Source organism: Ursus maritimus, unplaced genomic scaffold (assembly GCF_017311325.1).
Source record: "Ursus maritimus isolate PB19 unplaced genomic scaffold, ASM1731132v1 scaffold_1, whole genome shotgun sequence".
Lineage (NCBI taxonomy): Eukaryota > Metazoa > Chordata > Mammalia > Carnivora > Ursidae > Ursus > Ursus maritimus.
The window spans coordinates 97,126,859-97,149,019 of record NW_024423343.1 but is presented as its reverse complement, the minus strand read 5'-3'; the positions used below and the strand labels follow the sequence as shown (position 1 = coordinate 97,149,019).

Here is a 22,161-nt window from a genome sequence, read left to right as displayed (position 1 = left end):
CCAGAGCCAGTGATGGAGCTGGAATTTAGACCTTGGTTTAATTCACTCTCTTTCAAACTGTTTGCAGTGGAGGAGGAAACCGTGTACCGAATACTCTTAAAAACTGAAGGAATCCAACCACTCACCTATAGTGACAAGTGGGCATTGTTAAAATTTTAGGCTAGGAAACCTGACTGGGGACCTCTGCATTTGTCACTTTCCCAGGTTTTCAGAAAGTCAGAGAGTGTACCCTGAGCTCCAAGGAGAAACAAATGGGGGCTAGTGGGCTTCTACTGGAAGTCCTCCTGACTTTTGCCCCCTACCCACAGCCTGCCTGTGTCTCCCCCACATCCCTCCCTCGGCCCAGCAGTGTTCATGCCTCCAGCTGCTTTCATAGGCTGCCCACTAAGACCTCAGTCTTGGCAGTCATTTCTAGGAGGCGGGTTTAAGAGGCTTATAAACCCCGAGATGACCCGGGGCATCCTTCCCTCAGGACCTTTATGACCTGGAAAGGTAGTTAGTCTCTGATCAGTGGCCAGAGACAACTCAGTCTGAAGGTAGAGAGGGTTGGGCTAGGTAGTGTTCCGGGTCTGGGTCCGAGTGTCTTATTTTTAAACTACTGAGTGTTTCCATGCAACCAGTAACCCTATGCAGACTCAGATCTGTAGCCACTAGGGGGAGCTTTCCTCCCACCGAACCCAAATATAACGGAGCAGAAAGGCCCCATGTCTATGAATAGTTAATACCTGCCCTGAGCAAGAATTCCAAGTGAGGGTCATCTTCATTTACTAAGCTTGGAGTTTAGGGAACAGGGCCAACTAAGCACCAATCTCTTCCCCTCACAAATTTCAAAGACATTAAACAAGGTGTGAGAGTCTGATGGAGATTAAAATAAAAATGAAGTGTGTTACAGAGAGAGCCTTAGATATGCTGCCAATTGGGTTCGTTAATACCTGCCTACCAAACTATCGCATTTGAGTCCCAGCAACAGTTAGACAGCCATAGGCTTCCCCACTAGGCCAGCCACACATCTCGTGACAAAAAAAGACGCTCGCGTTCTAAAGACACTCTGCTCAGAAAGGAGGGACTGCAGTAGTGGCTGAGAGCCACATGACAGTTTCCTTCCGTGTCTCAGACCTTTTGGATAATTCACATATGCACTCCCTCTGCTGGGGGTGAAAATGTTCTCCCATAGGCTTCTCTCATGGGAAGTGGATGTTTCCTCCTTCTGGGAGTGTGTTCAGTAGGGTGTCCGTCTTCCCCATCCATATTTTTTTTCTTCTTAACATATTGGACTTATGATCCATGGAGCTGGGGGTGTGACTATTTCTCTTAGCAGTTTTAACCTTGGTGCCATCATTTAAAGCTTCTTTCTGGGAATAAACATAATTTTGTAATGTGTTCTCCAGGGACCATTCTTTGGGGAGCCGTTTAGTGCTTCTCCCTAGATTTTACTTAGTTCCCACCAAGACCGAGGGGATGGAACCTACTAAGAGCAGCATAGGTAAGAATAATTGCTCTCACCCAGGCCTTTGTTAGATGTGGGTCTTAAGGGTGTCTGTCTCTTGGGAAGGATTATGGAGCTGCAGGAAGATAAAAGTGTACAAGATTTCTTTGAACAAGGAACACTCTGGGTAGACCCTGTAAGACCTGGGGAAATAGTCCTCACCTGCAGACAAGGCCACAGTAGCTGCTGTAGCTGGCTAAGATTTGTTTGAAAGGGTTTTAGGTGGGACTATAACCTAAACTATCCCTGTAAGCTGAGCCAGAGGCCCCCCTTTCTCCATATGGCCCATAAGGACATGCCTTGTGACTGTTTCTCAAGGCAGATCCACTAAATAACCTCTGCTCTCTCCTCTTGAATCTGATCCAATTAAGATCTAAGAAACAGGAGCCCGACATCTGGAGATCAAATATCAGCTGTGTAGAGGAGGAAACTGCAATCTGTGGTGGGGTGGACTCGCACACAGATCGCTCTATCACCCCACCCGGGGCCAGACGGGAGCAGGGGGAGATGCTGGCCTCCTGACCGAGCTAGAAGAATGCTCTGGGGTCTCAGGGAGCCCCGTTCTTCCCCCCAGCTCCCAGACGTTTCCTAGGACTGAACCAAGGTATGGGAGAGAGATCAGAGTGCCTGACTTTTGCAGAGAAGCTCTGCTCTCTGGAAAAAGAGAGCAAGGACATGGTTTCCCCAAATCTAGGATTAATTTTAAAGTATTAAAAAAAATGAAAGACTATCTTTTATTTTAAAAATGCTTTTATACCAGAGTGGAGAACTCCTTTTTTTTTTTTAAGTATAAGGCCCTGTTTTGTCTTAATATTCTGGACACCTGGCTCAGGGCCTGGTAATTATTTGTTGCCTGAATGATATTTAGAACAATTTTTTTAATGTGTAGCCTTAGTGGTTTCTAGGTCTTTGGAAAAAGTAGTCGGGTAAAACGAAATGTAAAAGAACCCCTGGGGCACTGAAAACTTTCTATTTTACCATGTAAGGATGTTCAGTAGTAATTACTACCGCAAACATCACCACAATTTCATAAACAAACTGTGGTTTAATATAAACAAGATAGGGAGAAAAAAATTCTAGAATAAAGCATGAAAGCAGTACTGTGGCCTCAGTCACATGCATACACACACATCTAAATTGTGCTTATTTTTCTCATTTTGCAGTCAGCCAGGAGAAGCTTGGTCATGGTCTGGCACTGAGAAGCCCCAGATTCTTCTGGAATGCTGCCCAGACTTGAGAGATGTCTTAAGGGCCACTTAGTGTGTTCTCACTCTTTTGCTTGTTGTTTTTTCCAAACAGAGCCCTATCAGAAAAAATCGTCTCAGTCCTGCCAAGGATGAAGTGTCCACACCAGCTGGAGCCCCACCAGATCCAGGGCATGGATTTTATTCACATATTTCCTGTTGTCCAGGTGAGAGCCTCTTTGTGGTTTCTTGTCCTCTGCACGTCAGAATTCCTGCCGCCGGTCTGGCTCGCAGGCCATCTGGTCTGGATCATGGGTCTAACGGGTGTGGTATGGAATTGGAGGAGCAGGACGTGATGGTGCTTCCTGATGTCATCCTCAGAAGGTTGCCAGTACCCCATCCCTGCCACCCCGGTTTCCCTGCCACCTGTTGTGATCTCTGAATGTTCCCATTAATTGGTTTTCATTGCCCTTTTTGTAAAGATAGAACTCCGTAGCCGCCCATGCTCTGGTCCTGTCCCACCTATCCAGCCTAACTTTATTTCTTGCTCTTCTTTTTTCTTTCTGTTCTAGCCCCTCTCACTTTCTTTCTGATTTTCTCGTACATATTATGCTTCCTCCTGTGACGGGCCCTTTCCCTCAGACTAGAAAGCTCTTCCCTGTCTCTCATTACCTACTTAATCCATATTCACCTTTCAGATTTCAGTTCCACCAAACCTCAAGAAAGCGTCCACTGACCAACCTCCCCCCCCAGTCTAGAACAGGCTCCTTTGCTATATCCACTCGTACTGGCCATATTCCTTTCCCTTGTGGGAATCTTCCTTGCTGTAGTTTGTAACCATGTATATCTGTCTGGTCACTTCTGCCCCTCCCGTAAGCTTCCTGGAGGCAGGCACCGTAGCTGCCCTGCTCACTGTAGTGTCTTCAGCACCATGGAATGGCTGGCATCGTGTCAGCAGTTAGTCTTCATTTGATGACTAGATGTCTAATGGGAGAGTATTTCCACTCTAGCCGTTTCCCAAGGCTCTGTGATTAAGTGGCTTATGCTGTACAGCCCCCTACATCCTTGCTGTCTGGTGTCTCAGCCGCCTCCGGGCACTTGGAAAAGAGGAGGAGCAAAGGGCCTGCTGTGTGAACAGCGCTTTGCAAATGATCCTAACCGAGTTCTTTGAAGCATCTATTATAATCTCACTCCTTACGTCTGGCGCAAGTGAGATGCAGAGAGTAACTGATTTGCTCGAGGGCAGAGAACTGGTGTGCAGAGAAGCAAGATTCCAGTCCAAACTCCTTGTCACTAAACCTTGTTCTCTTCCCACTCTGCCATTCAGGCAGCCCCTGCTTGAAGAGTCTTCCAATCCTGTGTTAAGATTATATAGCGTGGGGGTTGAGAGCGTGGACTCTGGAGACTTCCTGGGTTCAGAGCTTGGCTCTGCCACTTAGCTGTGTGACCTTGGGCAAATTACTTAACTTTTTGTCTGTTAAATAGGAACAATAATAGTACCTACCTGACAGGATGAGAATTAAGTACGTTAATATGTAGAAAGCACTTAGCCGAAGGACCGGCACATTTTAGTAAGTGCTTTATAAGTGTTACATAGTCTGTTTCTGGTTTTGTTACTGGTATTGGGGACCTCCCCCTTCATCAGACTTTTAATCAAATCCTATGAAATTTGCGAATTGGAAGCTAAGACTTTAACTCAGAATTTGATTTGTGGGGTTTGTTAGACTTTCTCTTTCTGATGCGGGGGGCGGGATGGTACCTGATCCTTTTTGTGAAAATAGGAAGTAGGGACCCTGTGTTGATTATGACTGAAACTTCCACTACCACTATGTTGAGAAGTTGTTGGCTTTTCCCCCAAAGCCTGACTCTCTAGACCTTACTCAGCCCTATGCTAGAACTTTGAGAGCAAAAAATCTGGTCCAGGTAGGAGAAGGTGATGAAAGGGAAGTGATCATCTGTCGCCAGTTTGGGCATTTCGAACGTCTGAGTGTTCCGTGTTGTACGTGGAATGCTCGAGGGCCTCCAGTCTGTATATGAGAACCTAGCTTACTAGTTAGCAGATTTCTTCATTACATGGGTCTGTAAAATTTTAAAGCAAAAATGGAGGCTGACCTATGGTTGCCACCTATATTTTGCCAGGCAAGAACATCTTTAAAAGTAACAACTATCAAAACAGACAGACTCTTCAATACAGAGAACAGAGGTGGTTGCCAGAGGGGAGGGGGATGGGGGATGGGCAAAATAGGTGAAGCGAATAGTAAAGAGGTACAAACTTCCAGTTATCAAATAAATAAGTCACAGACATGAAAAGTACAGTATAGGGAATATAGTCCATACTCTTGTAATAACATCGTGTGATGATAGATGGTGACTGCATTTATCGTGGTGAGCACTGAATAACATATTAAATTGTCAAATCCCTATGTTGTACACCTGAAACTAACATAACATTGTGTATTAATTATACTTCAATAAAGACATTGGTTTAAGTAACAACTATCTTTCTCTGTCATTTCCTAAAAGAAAGGCCTTTTAACCCCCAATCTCAGAATAAAGGACAGTCCTTTAAATGGAGTACTATGAAAGTATTATGAAAAACTAGCCACATGCTTGTAGTTTTGCCTGGTTGCTGGAGACCAGTGAAGGAGCGGTCATCGAGCTAGCTGTCTTGTGTGCCTCTGCAGGCTCACCACCTGCGTTCGCACTGTTCAGCACAGCTCTAGGAACACTCTGAGTGCCAGCCCAGAGAAGAACGCATCTCACTTCTGGCCCTGGTAGTTCTAGGTCACCTCTTTTTCTTCCATGCCAGACATGTGAATCCTGTGAGGGTAGGTATTTTGCTGAAATGCTAGGGACCTGGGGCAGAGCTTGGCTGTCCAAGAGGTTCCCTCCACAGCCCTTCACTCTAGGAACCCCAAAACAGCAACTGATTCTCTGAACCCTAAGACTCCTTACCTTCTTTATCTGATCACACTCACCAGGATACAGCCAAGTAACAACTCAGTGTAGATCTAATTCATGGAGGAACATCCGAAAAAGAAACAACTTTGAAAGTCCAGAAACTGGACCTCCCCATCCAAAGGAAAGTAGAGAGAAATTGAGTTGAGCAAGGAGTCAGCCTCCTTAGCTGTCCTGGTCCATGGTGTTGGGTGGGGGTGCAGGAGAGGGGCTACGGAAGCTCTGAATACTATCTGATCTTCTGTCCCTACTCCTGGGTCATTGTTTGGAGGTGGGGTGGAGTGGAGTGATGGAAATAAATAAAGCTAACAACAAAAGAATATTCCTCATAGAGTTATTTGCACCTACCCCCATCTTGGGCAGCGATTTCCTAAACATGTCCTTCACTTGCACTGGCTGCCGTCTGCGAGCAAGCATTCTGTCCATCCCTGCTGGAACACCATGCCGTTTGCCATGTGTCTGCTTTCCTTGATACCTAAGCCTTGCCAGATGTGTGGTGCTCGTGGGGGAACTACAACTACTGTCCACAAACTGCTTTCGAGATGCACTAGCTCTCTCTGGACAGAGCATGGTGGCTCTGACAGATGGCGTCCCCCTCCATAATGCCCTTCAGTTGTAAAGGGAAGGTGTGAAGAGCCAGGGAGGAGAAACAGTGTTTCTGTATTTTACATTCTTACTCTCAGAGTGCCTGCATCTTCCACAGGTTATGGGGGTGTGTCTCTGTGTGTTGTCATTAAATGGAGTTTTAAGTAGGGAGCAATGGAGAACAGCTACTTCTGCATATCAGCCTATTAAAGCTGGGAAGAAGCTGGAGAACATTTAACAAAACCCGTATGTCCAGGCGCCTGGGTGGCACAGCGGTTAAGCGTCTGGCCTTCGGCTCAGGGTGTGATCCCGGCGTTATGGGATCGGGCCCCACATCAGGCTCCTCCACTATGAGCCTGCTTCTTCCTCTCCCACTCCCCCTGCTTGTGTTCCCTCTCTCACTGGCTGTCTCTATCTCTGTCAAATAAATAAATAAAATCTTTAAAAAAAAACAAAACCCGTATGTCCAGTCTTGCGGTGTGGAAGAGCCTCTGAGTTGTGACTCTCAGCCTTGGGCTTGCTACTTACAGAGCAGCGGACAGATCACGTGGTCTCTCTGAGCTTCAGGTTCTGTACAACGTGGCTGGCACCAGCCACCTTATAATGTTGTGTGGATTAAAAGAGCAAATGCTGTGAGTGCCCAGCTCCCTTGAACCCTAGGGCTGTGGTCTCAGCAAGCCTGTTCTCAAATCTGAATACTTGGGGGGTTGTTTCAATCAATGAAAGAAGGGATTGTACTAGATGTTCTCTGAGGTTCTCTTCCCTTTCCCTGGTCTGTGGCGCAGGCAGCACAAGAGAGAGTAACGTTCAGATCTGCCACTAGAACCAGGAGGCTGTGGGGAGTAACTATATTTGTGTTGTGCTTCAGGCATTTACAGAGCATTCTAGTCCTTGTGATTGCATTTGCTCCCACAGTGGCTCTGTGAGGAGAAAGAAACGATAATCTATCCCCTACACAGAGGGAAACAGGCCCGAGCATCCGACGTGAGGCTTTAAGGCTCCCGCACAGCCACTCTGCTCTAGATCCCATTGGCTCTCAGCCTCTCAGATGCCCAGCCGGCTGCTTTTCGCATAGTTTCTCATCACCTGGTCAGTTCAAGTGTGGTGATCTGTCTTCACGAGTTGTACCATCTCTGAGCTAGCCTTTACCACAGCGGTGTCTCATCCCTGTCCTCACATTTCCTAACTTTCTTTCCCAGTGGCTGGTGAAGCGAGCTATAGAAACAAAGGAAGAGATGGGTGACTACATCCGCTCCTACTCCATATCCCAGTTCCAGAAAACCTACAGTCTCCCCGAGGTCAGTATTCCCCGTTTCTTTTCTCGTCTGACTGAGAACACGTGTGTACACTTAGAGACTCCGCGGGAAGGAGCAGAGTAAGCCCAGGCTCTGCTGCATGACGTCTCTGCCCCTACCTGGCCAGCACGGACAGTGGGCCTCCTCGTTCGTCACAACTGCCTCTTTAAATGGGCACTGGGGGAAAAAGCCCTGCAATTTTGTCCTTTTCTCTCAATTTTAGTACTTGATTCAGAACTTTTATTAAATTATAAGAACATGAGTATATTTTTTTAATAGTCATGTAAAGCTTTTCGAGAGACCACCTAGGTCATTGCCCAGGGCATTCCTGTAGTAACAGTTAAATAGTAACCACGCCCCCCCCCCACGATAATAACAACGGATAGCTACTCAATACACTCAGTCCCAGCCCATCACATGCCTTCTCCTCTTTAATCTCCACAGCTGCTCCCTGACGTAGGTGGTGGTGTCCCCATTTACAGACGGTGAAACTGAGGCTTCGAGACTAGGTAGCTTGCTGGGGGTGTCAGAGCTCATAAGGATTTGAATGAGAATGCTTGGCTCCACCAGTATGCTCTTTCTTACCGCTGTGGGATCTGTTTTGGAGCCTAACTTCTACCCATGCAGAATATATTCCAATTTGTTAGAAGATTGAGGCTTCTGCAGGCAAAGCTGTGATGAGAAATCCATTTGTAAGACAGGTTTCTGAGAAGTCCAGTTGAGTTTCAGCCTTCACACAGGGTTTGTTTAATCCCTGTGTTTTGTCTTACAGGATGATGACTTCATAAAGAGAAAAGAAAAGGCCATCAAGACAGTTGTTGACCTTTCAGTAAGTTCCCCTGCCCCTGTGTAAGAGAAGGACATAGGTTCATAGCCTCCAAATAGCCCCGTGATTCAAATCCCAAAACCCTTGGGATTGGAATTGCCCAGGTGCTGACCTCAGGTGGGTGTGTAAGGGAGGCCCTGCCTGCCTCAGTGCCCATATCTGGGTGCCAGCATTCATGGGTAGAAAATGGCACAACCACAGCCCTGTGTTTTTCTTAGTTCCAGTTTTCTGGGAGAAATTTTCCAAATCCAAAGCCTTTCCTCATTTGTGCCAGTGACAGGTAATAAACGTTGAATAGCTCCTCTTGAGGTGGTAAATTGAGGTTAGCACCCCATGATGGCTCTGGAGAGGCATAGCCACTCCTGAGCTTTGTGTGGGACACACTGGGATGGCCTTGGTTACCCACACAAGTGGATCTTAACCATGGAGTCTGCACTCGCATTCCATTCTCCTCGGTGCAAGGGGCAGAGGAGAGCTGTTCAGATCTTTCTGGGCCAGACCCCAGCAGAACCTTCTCAGTGCCACCCACCCCACCCCACCCCACCCCAGCCTTCCTACCTGAGCTGCTGGGAATGAAGCCACAGTGCCTGAAGGGGAGTTTGCTTTCTTCCAAAAATAATGTGTAGTGTTATTTTGCATTTTTCTCCCTACCTTAAGAATAAATGTGTGGTCTTCCAAGGTGATCACTCTAAAAAGAGTAACAATCATTTGATGACATGAAGTCATCATTTAAAACAGGAAAGTCTTTGTCACCTTAGAGTTGTAATTTGTATCTTTTTCATAGTTCCATTTGGGAAGTGGAAGGAGTGGAAAACCTTCAAGATAGTTACACTCTGAAGCCAGATACTGTTCTCGGAAATGGTGGCAGTATTAAATAATAATAATAATAATAATAATAATAACAGGACATGATAGGACATCAGAGTAATTTTTTCCCTGGTTATGAAATAGTTGTTCAGTTTAGACATCCTTAAAGGTTTTGGGGTTTTTTAAAGGTTGATAGATGCAGAGGAAGAGAATCACCCTTAATCTCACAGCACGGAAGCAGCTTTCTTTTGCTGCTTGGACGTATTTCTTCCATGTTTTGGGTTTTGTTTTGTTTTTTAAGATGTTATTTATTTACTTGTCAGAGAGAGAGAGCACAAGTAGGGAGAGTGGCAGGCAGAACAGGCAGAGAGAGGAGCAGACTCCCCACTAAGCAGGGACCGGTATCATGACCTGAGCCGAAGGCAGACGTGTAACCAACTGAGCCACCCAGGTGTTCCTCTTCCATGTTTTTAATGTGCATTTTTATACCGAATTGGAGTCATATTTTAAAAATAATTTTGTTGGTTTTTTTTAACTTACCAATATAGAGTCTTTGTAAGCTATTAAAAATTCCTCGTAACTGCATTTGTCATGAAAAATAATAACCAATTTGTTGGATATGTGGTTGCTTTCTCTTATTTTAAATGATGCTTCATTACTGGAAAGCTAGGAGAACCAAGTGATGGCATTAACCTCTCATCCAGGGAACTGGGCTCCTGGGGCAGGAGAGGAAGGGAAACTCTCTTTTCCCTGTAAAGCCTGTCTTATTTGAATGTTATACCAAGTCTGTGTGTTGCTTATTCAAAAACAATAAACAGGGGCACCTGGGTGGCTCAGTCGTTAAGCCTCTGCCTTTGGCTCAGGTCATGATCCCAGGGTCCTGGGATTGAGCCCCGTATCGGGCTCCCTGCTCAGCGGGAAGCCTGCTTCTCCCTTTCCCACTCCCCCTGCTTGTATTCCTTCTTTCGCTGTGTCTCTCTCTGTCGAGTAAATAAATAAAATCTTTAAAAAAAGAACAATAAACAAAAGTAAATTTTTCTAAATGCTTACTTGAATATATTCTTGTATAAATCTCACTCTGAGCCCTGGGTAGAGAGTGAGAAACAATAGTTTCCAGCCTTATCACCGGGAAGAAAAGGCCAGCATAGCCTTCAGTCATCCTGTCAATGGAACTGGGCCTGGCGTCTCTATACCCACTAAACATTTCAGGCTTCTAGAGACACATTCTTTCTTCTTATTATTAGTAATGGAGTTTTTAAAGAAAATTCTCCTCTTCTGCTTGGTAATGTGACTGCATAGGATTTAAGGAGGTAATGATAATGACAGCTACCTGGTTCCCAGACATTGTTGTAAATATTTATGTGTACCTTACCCAGTCCTCACAATAGTCTGCTGAAGTAGGAGCGATTATCTGTTTTTACAGGTGAGGAAGCTCAAGCACAGATGGGTTACCTAAGTTGCCCAAGGTCACATTGGTGATGATGGAGTCAGGATGCAAACCCAGTCTTGTAACTAGTACACTATGGGCCTCTAGATAAAATGCTTTTTACAGCTAATTGGAAAATAATATCAAGATAAAGGAAAATGGGAAAAATTTGCAAGTCCCTTGATAATAGTTCAGATTGCTCAGTTGATTTCCTTTTTTATGTGTGAACTTACTCCTCAGTTGACTGTCGATACATGTGTAGCAGGAATGATAAAGAATTTTGATGGATGGCCAGAGCTGGCCTTTGGATTTTATTTGTTTTCTTCTTTCTCTGTCTACCGAAAATACCCCTGATTTCCAGATGCTGTCTTCTTAGGTTTCTTAGCTGAGCTCCATTGCCATTCACTTCCCTCCCTCCCTCCCTCCCTCCCTCCCTCCCTCCCTCCCACAACTTCTGTAAGTGCTTCGTGCTTCCTTGCCTTGAAATGCAAGTTCCAGAGCTTACAGGAGACCCCAGGGCTGCAGGGCATGTCCCTGGCCTGTCCTTGTGAGTCCTGTAAGGAATGAAACAGCGTGCTGGTTTTCATTCGTCGTCACTCTTCCCAAGGGGAATCTATCCCTTAGTGAAGGGAATGAAGTCTTTCCTTGACGACCAGAAGCTGTGGCTCTTTGTAGGTCTCGGGTTCTGAAGGCTGCTTCCCTCTCCTTCCACCCTTTCCCCAGTTCTGCCCTTCACATGCCTCATCACTGTTTTTTACCTGCTCCTTATCGACGAATCTAGAATCCCAAACTTAAATTGTGAATGGTAACTTACGGATTCAAATAAGGTCACACAATAGGTGCCTAATTTCTGGACCCAGCCTTTTATAATATATGTCTGTAGCTGCCGCGTACTGACTGAGGGCCTTCTGTGTGTTTGGCACCTAATTAGGCATTTCACGAGCATCGTCCCGTTAACTCCTCTCCAACACTCAGCAAGTTCTATATTATTATTTCTGTTTCATAAATCACAAGGTTGAAGCCAGAAAGGTTAACAAATTCCCTCCATATTTGCAGAATCGGAAGAGGCAGCCAGATTTTACATCAGACTCCTCAAACACGACAGGTGTGGTGCTCCTCCTGTTTCCTCTTGCCTTGGACTAATGCTCCTGGCTTATTTGAGGGCTCTGTGATGTTACTCATCTAGGTCCCAAAGACTCAGAGACATACAGAGCGGCTAAGTGCTCTCCCGCCATCTCGTCAGTCCCCTGCCGGAGCGTTTACTGCGACTTTTCCACTTGAAGACCCTTTGTCTGGCTAGAGAATGTCTGCCAAGTGAAGAATGTCATGTAGCCTTTCTTCATCTACGAACATAATACCATTGCGCCTCAACCAGCTGGCTTTTACTTATTCTTGCTTAGATATAACCTCTTTTTAAAAAATAAATATCAAACGTTTTAACATTTTTCAAAGTATTTAGCTTATTCTTATCCTTACCCATCCTTGTAGGACTGCTCCAGTCTTTTGCATTTGTCCTTGGTTATGTAGCCCAGCCATTTTTTGGTGCATGATTTTTTTGTTTTAAAAAAGCCTAGGTTTATTTTGTACTAGTACCTTAGTAATAATAACAAAAAATGAAGAAATGGGAAAAAATTACAAAGACTAAGTCACCATGGTACCACCAGCCAGGGATAATTACTGATATATATTCCAAGTAGGAAATCCAAAGTTAGGGATATCAATACAGAGAATTAGAGATCCCTAAAAACGGCATTATACTGTATATTCTGTTTTGTTTTTTGCTCAACAATGTAATTGAGGCCCTTTCCATACCAGTAATATATCTCCATAGCCTTTTTACTGGCTATAGATTATTCATTATGTGGTATTAATTTAACTAGGTTACTTTGTATCTTTTTTTTTTTCTTTTGGCCTTTATGTAGGACATTCTCATAAGTTTTTCCTTTTATCTTTATTTACTTAGGAAACATTCGATGAAATGGAATTGGGTCAGAGGTTATGCCTAAGGCCGTTAGTACCTCTTGGCAGATTGCCAGGCAGAAAGACTGCTGTGAACTTGAATTTCTGGGTTCATCACTTTGGGGTTCTCTCTCTTTTTCTTGGCCTCATTTTTCTTCCTCTTGGGGATTATTTCCAGTACTTTGACTTTCTTCTTGAAATGTGTTACTTCTTGGCTTCTCCATACCTCCTTTTCACAGAATGCTAGCTGCTTTGTAGAAGGCTTGCTGATGGCAGGTGTATTTTCAAAGCACCTAAGAAATCAAAACTCTTGCCACCCAGGACAGGTCACCCCTTACCACCTTCTCCTTTTCGTGTCATAACATAGTCGCTCGTTTGTCTCACTTAGCAGGCTGTTGTACAGCTTACTTGCTCCTCGTCTGAGCTGTCAGCCTTCATATCCCTCAAGTATCTGTTCTGAGTGGTGAGGTCTGTGACTCCCTGTTAACCTTGAGTAAAGAGTACCTGTGAAACTTTACCCAGAGCTCCAAAAAGTAATTGTTTACTATTCACTGAACATTTTTTGGTAATATTTAGAATTTTGTTTAAGAATAGAGGGGGGAAAAGGACTTTTAGAGCTGCCAGGCTCGTTAAAAGAAATGTTTTGCAGAACTTATGGGATCACCTAGGAGACCATGTCATTTGAAATTATCACTCCAGTGTGTTCTTCCACAGGAGACGCTATAAGGAAGGCCTTTTCATTCAACACATAAAATACAAATGTGGATACACACATTAAACAATGTTAGTACATTTTATCAATAATAATATGTATACATACACGTATTAAAAATATATATCTTACGCTCAGTTGGTTAAGCGTCCGACTCTTGATTTCAGCTCAGAGATTCTTCTGTCCCTCTCCTCTGCCCCTCCCCCTCAAAAATATGTATATCTATCTATCCTAGATATATATATCTTAGCCCTTACTGTATGTCAGATGCTATGAAATAATTAATTAATCCTTACAATAACTCTACTTGTATCTTTCTTATAGATGGAAAATCACAGAGGTTAAAGTAACTTGCCCCAAATCAGACAGGTAGTAAATTATGGGGTTAGGACTAAAACCTTGTTTGTCTACCTATTCATTCAGTAATACTAGTTGCACACTGACCGTGTGCCAGATCGCACTCTAGGAGGTGACGTAAAAGCAGTGACATTCCATCCTAATGGAATCAAGGGAATTTGGTTGAGGTCTCATCAAGGAAAAAGACATGACCACGAGGGGGCAGCAGCACATGTAAGCTTTATTGGGGCGATGCTTTGACAGGTTTGCATGTAGGATGGGGCAGTCAGTCCCTCACAGCAAGCCACCCTCCAGAGTTCTAGGCACCAGGGTGGCATCCAGAAGGGAAGGGGAGCTAGGGAACGCCCCGGGGGGGGTCCTGGAGATAGTTCAGGTGCTTCGGTGATGTCACACAGCAACAGAGAGTCTCCAGGTCAGAGATCTCTGAAGGAGATCGGCAGCTTCAGTTTTGGGTCTTTACAGGCCCAGGGCTTATCCTATCTGTGGTTAGCAGATGCAGTTCTGTAGAGTATGCGACACAGACGGGCTCTACGTGGCTAAAAATCTGCCAGTTTGGGCCATGTTTGCAACAACTGGTTGTGTAAAAATTTGAGTTTGGCCCTGGCACGCTTCTGAGCCAGTAGATCTCAGCCTGCTGTGAGGAAATAAACCCAAGAGCCAATACGCAGAAGCCATCTTTGGCTCCTTTATTTAATACAGTGACCTTAGTCTTACCCAGCAAATTATACCGTTTGACTCAAGGAGCCCTGCAGTGAGATGTGTGCTGGTCCTGAAGGAGCAGAGCGGAGCTCATGTGAAAGAGAATAGAAAAGGAACAAAGTCTGGAGAAAACTCTGCCTTCTCAACTAACTTTCCTCCCTGCAGATGTGTTCCTCCCTCCAGAAACAGTTGCCATCCCTTGATCTCCCATTTCCTTCAGTTAGTACCCAGGGGCTTTGTTTTGGTTGTTGTTTTATTAGCATGAGAATGGAAAGAAAAAGAAAAAAAGCAAATGTATTTGTCCCAGTTATAATAACTCTTTCCTCCGGGATCTTTTGGGACTTTGGTCTTGATGGTGGAGACATCTGTGGAGCCCCATTAGGTGAAGCAAAGTTAGTTCATGGGGCTCCTGGGCTGAGGTGTGTCTGTGAGAGCTGAGCCCTGAGAGACTGTGTTAAGGTCAGCGGAGGCAAGTCAGGGGAATGTTACTTCCTGCCGACCTGGATGTGGCCTGGCCTACTGGAGCTTTCCACCAGAGAATGCCAGGTTGGTGGTGGCTGTCTCATTATTTCAGGGAGGAGACACCTGCCGTAATTGTGATTAATCTTTGCTACAGACACTGTCCTGGTGTTGTGCTCTTCCACTTCCCTTCCCTGCCATTTGAAATGTGACTCAGGAATTACTCTAACCGGTGTGTCGTAGCCAGACCTGTAAGGTAGAAATCTGTGACTCTCACGGTGCAAGAGCTCTGCTTTACAGAAGAGTCTCTTGAATATGTTAACCCTGCTCGCATGTCCTTTAGCATAGAGAGCAAGAGCCTGTTCAAGAGCTATTCGTCTAGCCTTGGTTTTTACAGGTAAGGAAACAGGCCCATTGAAGGGCATTCCCAAGGTCACAGAGCTAGTTAATGGCAGAGACCAGACTAGACATCAGTGTTCCTGACTCCTATGGCTCTAAAGGGTGACTTAGCAATAGTTCTTTAAGTTGGCCTGAAAACCTCTGACATTTAGGTCCTCCTTACTTAAGCAAACCATTGTAATTGTCAGTGTGGCAGCCTCAAGTATATAGTGGGCTCACAAGAGGACTCATTTGGGTTGGCTGGAGGGTGGTGGGAATGCCCACCAGAAGCAAGTCAGTGTATTGGAAAAACCCTGGGACTAGCAGCCAGGGGACCTAGGGCCAGGCCTAATACTATTTTAGAGATCCTGGACAAATCATTTAATCTCTGCTTCTTCAGTAGTGAAGTGGGGGTAACAGCATCTGCTTTGTCTCTACCTCTTGATGCAGTTATAAAATGCAAAGGTGAGGTGTATATGAGGTGCTTTTAAGTATAGGGAATAATTACACAAAGGCCAACATTGTCACTGTTTGGCAGAATAAAAGGTCCTTGTAGCTGTTGGTTTCAGTATGCTATTGTTTTGGAGTCAGTCCTTTTTTTAGAAGAATCCAATTTCCTGTCTTGGGTCACTGACTCTATCAGTGGTAACTAAGGAAGATAGCAGTTAAACTCAATTATATAGTACCGCTATAATAGTAGGGCTCGGTGAAAATTGAATCATATGCAGTAACTGACGTCATGCGGATTCATTATATGTTGCATTTCCCCATGAATCTGTTTTACATTATTTATAGCTTCCTATTCATGTAGACAGCAGCAGCAAACTAGGAATTATTTCTGGCAGCAAGTTATAAAAACAATACTCCAGCGTCATTCCAGACCCTAGTCCAGTCCTTTTTTTCCTTTTTTTTACAAAATTGTTAAGATTATATAGTACATGTTACAAAAGGATGTTTTTCTGAATGTTTGAAACTTTTCATAATAAAAAGTAAAATAATAAAGTTAACCAGAATGATCAAGGGGTACAATTCTACTTGGAAAAAAGTACCACTATCTGAAGAAACCTGGTAGTAGTGCTTGTCCTAGTGATGTCCAAGTAGAGGTTAGTTGTGATGAACTTGGTCGTGGAGAAGAAAAGATCCAGGGTTGAACAGTTGGAATACCTTCCTTGCATGAATATTTGCCTACTGGCACCCAGAGCCCTGAGCACATTGTACTAAGATATTATTTGACTGACAGCTTGACACTCAAGAAGGACATTCGTCTGGGGCAGAATGCTAAATCAGGTCATCTGGGGGCGAAGACCTGCATTAATTGAGCACGTACTACACACCATGTACTTTGTTCAAGAAATACATATATATTGCATGGTGCACTGGGTGTTATATGCAACTAATGAATCATGGAACTTTACATCAGAAACCAGGGATGTACTGTATGGTGACTAACATAATATAATAAAAAAAACATTAAAAAAAAAAGAAATACATATATATAGTTTCAGAATGTGTCCTATACAAAATAGACCTATGTTTGCTTCTACATTTATAATTAAATCACACTCTAATAATTTAAAAAGTCAATGAAAGTTGATAGAGCATTTTGTGTTTTTATATACTTTTTTGGGGATAAACCTCAGCAGAATACTTTTGTAAAAAAGATATTATTGCTGAAGAGTTTTATCTACTCTTCTTTTCTGCTGTTAGAGTCTAAGAATTGAAATCCCCTTTACCATTTAAGGAATTTTTTTTTTTAAAGGATTCTGGGTTAACCTATACACCTGTGATTGTTTAACTGGTTTGTGGCTCTGGGTGGTGGAAAGGTCTGGATATGCAGTGACTAGAAAATTTGTATTTTTTTCTGGAACATTTTGTTAAGGAATAAAAAAGATCTGAATAGAGAGATGAACCTTGCTTCTTAAGGCAAGATTCAATATTATAAATATGCCAGTTCTTTCCAAAATAATCTATGAATTAGGTGTGATTCCAATCAAAACTGAAGTTATTTATTATGAATTTGACAAGTTGATACTAGAATTCATTAGGAAGAGAGAATGTTTAACAATAGTCAGGAAATTTGAGTAAGAACAGTGGAGACAGGATAAAGGTTCATAAAGCAAGAGGAATTGAAGAGGGTAACATTGGTACATGTTATATACATGTATGCCATTCCAGATCAGAGGAAGACTGGACTATTAAATTGATGGTGTTGGAATTCTTAATTTTCCATTCAGGAAAAAAAGCTTTTGAGTAGATTAAAAAGCTAAGTATTACCTATACAAGTAACATACAAGAACTTTTTTTTTTTAACAATCCATGGTAATAAGAAGCAAGATATAAAATGATTAATAAGTTTGACCATATAAAATATTGAAATGCCATAGGACAAAAGAAACACCAAGTTGGGGTGCCTGGGTGGCTCAGTTGAGTGTCCGGCTCTTAGCTTCTGCTCAGGTCATGATCTCAGGGTCATGGGATTGAGCCCCGAGTTGGGGATTCTCTCTCTCCCTCTGCCCCTCTCCCCATGCTCGCTCGCTCTCTCCCTCTCTCTAAAAATAAATGAATAAATCTTTTTTAAAAAAAGAAAGAAACATCAAAATAAAGTTGACAAGCAATCTCTTGAGTGGAAATATTTGCTACCTATATGAATGTCAAAGGAACAGACTTCTGGGAGGCGGCCACCCTGAGTGCCCAGTGTTCTCCTGCGGGAGGCAGGCACACTCGCCATGATGGGAAGACTTACCCCCGACTGGCTGGATGCACCCAGCAGGCGGTTCAGGAAGAGCTCTCGCACTCAGTAAGTCGTCTGTCTCATCCACTTCTTAGGATGTTTACAAGCCCCGTCGGAAATACAAACGCCAGCAGGGCGCAGAAGAGCTGCTCGATGAAGAATCTCGAGTCCATGCCACCCTTTTGGAATATGGCAGGTAACAAAGGGGACCCAGTCTGATGTGTCTATTTTATAAAACCATTGGAAAGAAAGGCTATTTTGGATTGCTTCATTGAGGTTAATTTGGTTGTGGGGTTTTTTTGTGTTTTTTGTTTTTGGTTGTTTTTTTTACTGGATTGAATTTACGGTTTTTGGCCTGAGATTTCCATCACCAGGGACTTTTCTCTCTGGGATTCACTTACCCACATTTCTGTGGGTAGCTTCCCTGATGGTGGTGGAGGCCTGATCCTTGCAGTTCCCCTCCGGAAACATGTGTGTAACTGTGCGCCCTCACTCTGCCCTTCCGGGGAGTTGGGGTATTTGGGGTATTTGCAGAGACTAGCGGCCATCTGCCTTTCATGCCCCTGCTGTTCATTAAAATCTTCAGGTAAACTACAGAATTGAAAACAGTTACGGTAGTTTTAAGTGTTAGACTAACAGTTTTGGTTTCCTGTGAGGGATTGTCCTGAGCAGGAAGATGAAGAATTTAGAAATATTTTGTCACTTCTTAATAACCTTTCTAATTTTTTAAAAAAAACAATTATCTTTTATCCTCATTTTTTACTTAAAAAGCACACAAAGAAGTGCTGTCCTCATTGAAGTTCCTGGTTGACCTTGGATTATTAACCTTCATTTATGTCCTGCATTTTCTACTTAGGGTAACTGATTCCTTGATGTGAGTATGTCTCCTTGTGCTTCCTTTCTTTCTCCTGGGAGTGGTTGCTGTGTGCTGCTCTGCCTCTTAACCCAGCCCTCCTTGGGCGGCTGGAACTAACAGCTCTGCCTCTAGCACCTTCCTGAGTGAGCATCTGAAGACTTCCCCCCACCCCAATCCCCTAGCACTAGAGAGAACCAGAAGGAAGTTAGGCTTCATTGGCTTAAATACTCCATCTTTCAAATGGAAAGAATTTTCCAAAAAAAGTTGCTACCTTTTTTTTTTTTCTTTTTCTTTTTGAGGGGGTCGTGTGACATCAGGTCCGTCCTTCCTAAGAATGAAAGCTAGTCTGTTTCATTCAAAGGAAGGTGTTAGTTCTGGCCCTAAGCCCGGTGTGATGGCTACCCAACACAGCTCACCAATTGCTGCTGTGAATTGAACTCTTCTGAGTCAGGCACCACCAGACCATCTACATAATTTGTGGGGCCCAGGATAAAATAAAAATGCAGAGCCCCTTGTTAAGAATTACTAATAATGATTAATTATTAAGAATTTCAAGACAGCAACAACCACCAGGTGTGGGGCTCTTCTGAGTGTTGGGCCCTGAGCAGCTGGACGGGTTGCCTGCCCTGGGCACTGTGATGGGGTTTTCCAGCCAAGCCCCAGCTGTAAGTGGGCGGGTGAGGCCGCACTGCTCTGGGTGAGCCACAGCTGGAGACACAGCCTCCCTGGGTGTCACGTGTTCCAGAGCCAAAGAATACTCAGGGGAATGTTGTGGTTTTCCTAGTTTATTGTTCATACCTTCACTTTCTTCCTGTTGTCGTGGATACTCAGACGCTCCGGGGGGTGAAAAGGAGTCAGAAGATTCGGTGAATTGCCCACCTCACTGAGACCAGGCTGACAATATTTCACGATTTTGTTTTGAAATTCTGAGTTTTAAACTGGCTCTTTTGCATGTGTCATAGAGGGCAGTCACTATTGTCATGTGGTGGTTGGGTAGCTTCAGGACGTCCCTGCCCATCCTCAGAAGTGGTTGGTGCAGTTGGAGTCCAAACTTTAGGGAGGGGAGCAATGCACAGGTTTTCTTTGTGACTCCTCTCAAATTTGAAGAGTAATGAAGATCGGAGTGTTTCAATGTCAATCTCGGTTCCTGTTGGTGGGGTCAGGCTGACTTCTGCTGAGTTCTAAGCTTAGGGTAGGTGTTCGATGAAGGATTTTTTTAGGAGAGGGGTTATTTTGCTCTCTTTTTAGCTTTCCTGATGAGGAGAGGGTGAGTTTGTGAGAAGTGGGAAAGTGGATACTTAGGACATTGTGATGGTTTAATTAGCTCAATTCTCTTTTTTGAGAATGGCAAAGACAGCATCAGAAAATTTAGGGGTGCCTGGGTGGCTCAGTCATTAAGCGTCTGCCTTCGGCTCAGGTCATGATCCCAGGGTCCTGGGATCGAGCCCCGCATCAGGCTTCCTGCTCAGCGGGAGGTCTGCTTCTCCCTCTCCCACTCCCTCTCGCTGTTTCTCTCTCTGTCAAATAAATAAATAAAATCTTTAAAAAAAAAAAAGAAAGAAAAGAAAATTTAAAAAGTAACTTGCCCAGAGTCAACTATTAACTACTTTGAAGAATTACTAAAAGCCTCACACTGGGACTTGAACTCAGGTTCGTTGGACCCTCAGAGCGTTCTCTTATCATTATCTACAAGTACTGTTTGAGCCTCCAGGGGAAGTTCAGCCCCTGGTTTTAGAAAGACAGGCCCAGTCTTTGTTGTTTGGCCTGACACTGGACAAGAAGAGAGTGTTTATTAAAACTGATGTAGCAAATTAGACAGAACTTGAAGGCCCACCAGGTGTGCATTTCATTCCCCCTGCTTGGGAAGGCCCTCCCCTCCTTTCTGGCTCTCCGACTTTCTCCTCAGGGTTCGGTCAGTACTGTCCCCTACACGCAGGTCTTGCCCGGTAAGTGAGGATTGCATAACAATACACATGTGAAGAACTGAGTAGTTTGTCCTGTGCAGAAAACAGTAAATGTCAGCTGTGAGGCTCTGTCGTCAGCAGTACCAGCAACAGTTTTCAATTCTCAGATGCCTTTAAATCTGACCTGTAGATTCACGTGCGCCTCTCCTTTCAGTTCTCCTTGTCCCTGTACTCTGTGCCCCTAGCACTAGTCCTCCCCCAGCCCACCCTTCCTCCTTCCCTTCCCCAGTCAAGCAAGGCTGGGCCTCCAGTGGTCCTGGGACTCACCCTCCTTCATCCTGTCTCTCCCTTCAATGTGAACATCATGGTGCCCCTTAATTGCTCACCCCCACCTAGGAATCCACATCCCCCATCTCTTGTCAGTACCTCTGGTTTCCTCTATATCTCACCTCTTGATAAGAGGATGAGTATTTTGACTCCTGGAGTAAAAAGGTCTGAAACTCTTTGGGGTTGAAGGTTACTCATTAGCCTAGGCCCACAGTGCATCTGGCTTTGAGGTCAGCATTCCAGCTTCTTCCACCTTTTTTGACTTATTTGCTGAAATGAAGTTGAACTCTGAGCCTGGTCAACCACGCTGAAGGATTTAAGGACTGTGTGTGGCTGTTCATGTGTGGATAGATTTGTTTAAGTGTCGTGGTGTTGGAAAAACAAGACTCATAGTTTTGATTTTAGACTTAAACCAAATTGCAAGTCTATAATATTTCAATTTTATTATGGGTCCAATCAGCTTTTAGGAGCTAAATTAAAACACCTAACCATGCTATAAAACTACCGCTGTGGGGAAATGCATTTTATGTGCGGTATATTTGACTTTGTTAAAAACCAAAATTCAGCCGAGTACATTTGAAGATCTAATTGGCTTTATTAAGTGATTCATGAATCCAGCAGCCTCCCATGTAGCAAGTAGAGATGCGTTCCCAGGAGCTATACAAACTGGGAGGTTTTTATGGGAAGGAGAGTGGGGCAAGAAGTTATTAGCAAAAGAAAACAAGGGATTGTTTCAGGCAAGGTCACCTTCGTTTAGGGGGAGAAGAGAGGAGGTCTTATTAGGTGATTACCTCATCTTCCTTTGGAGGATGGAGAGGGCCTTTAAGACAGATTACCTCTTTGGTGCTGACCAGAAAATTTTAGATTGATTGCCTTAAAATTCCACTCCTGGAGGGGTTGAAACTGCAGTGGGGTCTTGGTTTGGTCTCACAGGGACTAGTGACTGTACCTTGGGCCTGTGGAGTTCTCTGACAACTTGGAGGTGGAATTTTGAAGCATAACCACTAGAATACTGGCGTTAACCTATTCCACACTATTTGAGGCCTAATTTTAGTTGCTTTGAAGTCATTCTGTACTTAGTAAATGAAATACGACATGGCTCTCCCAACCTGTGTGTATCCTCTGTGATGATAAGGCCTGTGACGTGCTCATAGAAGGTATTTAGTAAATGCTTATGAGATGAACGGAGAATAGAGTCCACAGTCCTTAGTA

At 44.1% G+C, this 22,161-nt stretch overlaps 1 protein-coding gene across 2 annotated transcripts in view; it reads left to right on the top strand.

The window, feature by feature from the left end:
* Positions 1–22,161, top strand: part of CCDC93 (coiled-coil domain containing 93) — an 88,635-nt gene that overhangs the window by 11,716 nt on the left and 54,758 nt on the right. For both annotated transcript variants that reach the window (XM_040645705.1, XM_040645697.1), the window contains exons 4-7: positions 2,786–2,897; positions 7,413–7,511; positions 8,281–8,337; positions 17,958–18,058. In XM_040645705.1, coding sequence (XP_040501639.1) covers positions 2,786–2,897; positions 7,413–7,511; positions 8,281–8,337; positions 17,958–18,058 — 369 coding nt within the window. The remainder of the gene's footprint in view (positions 1–2,785; positions 2,898–7,412; positions 7,512–8,280; positions 8,338–17,957; positions 18,059–22,161) is intronic.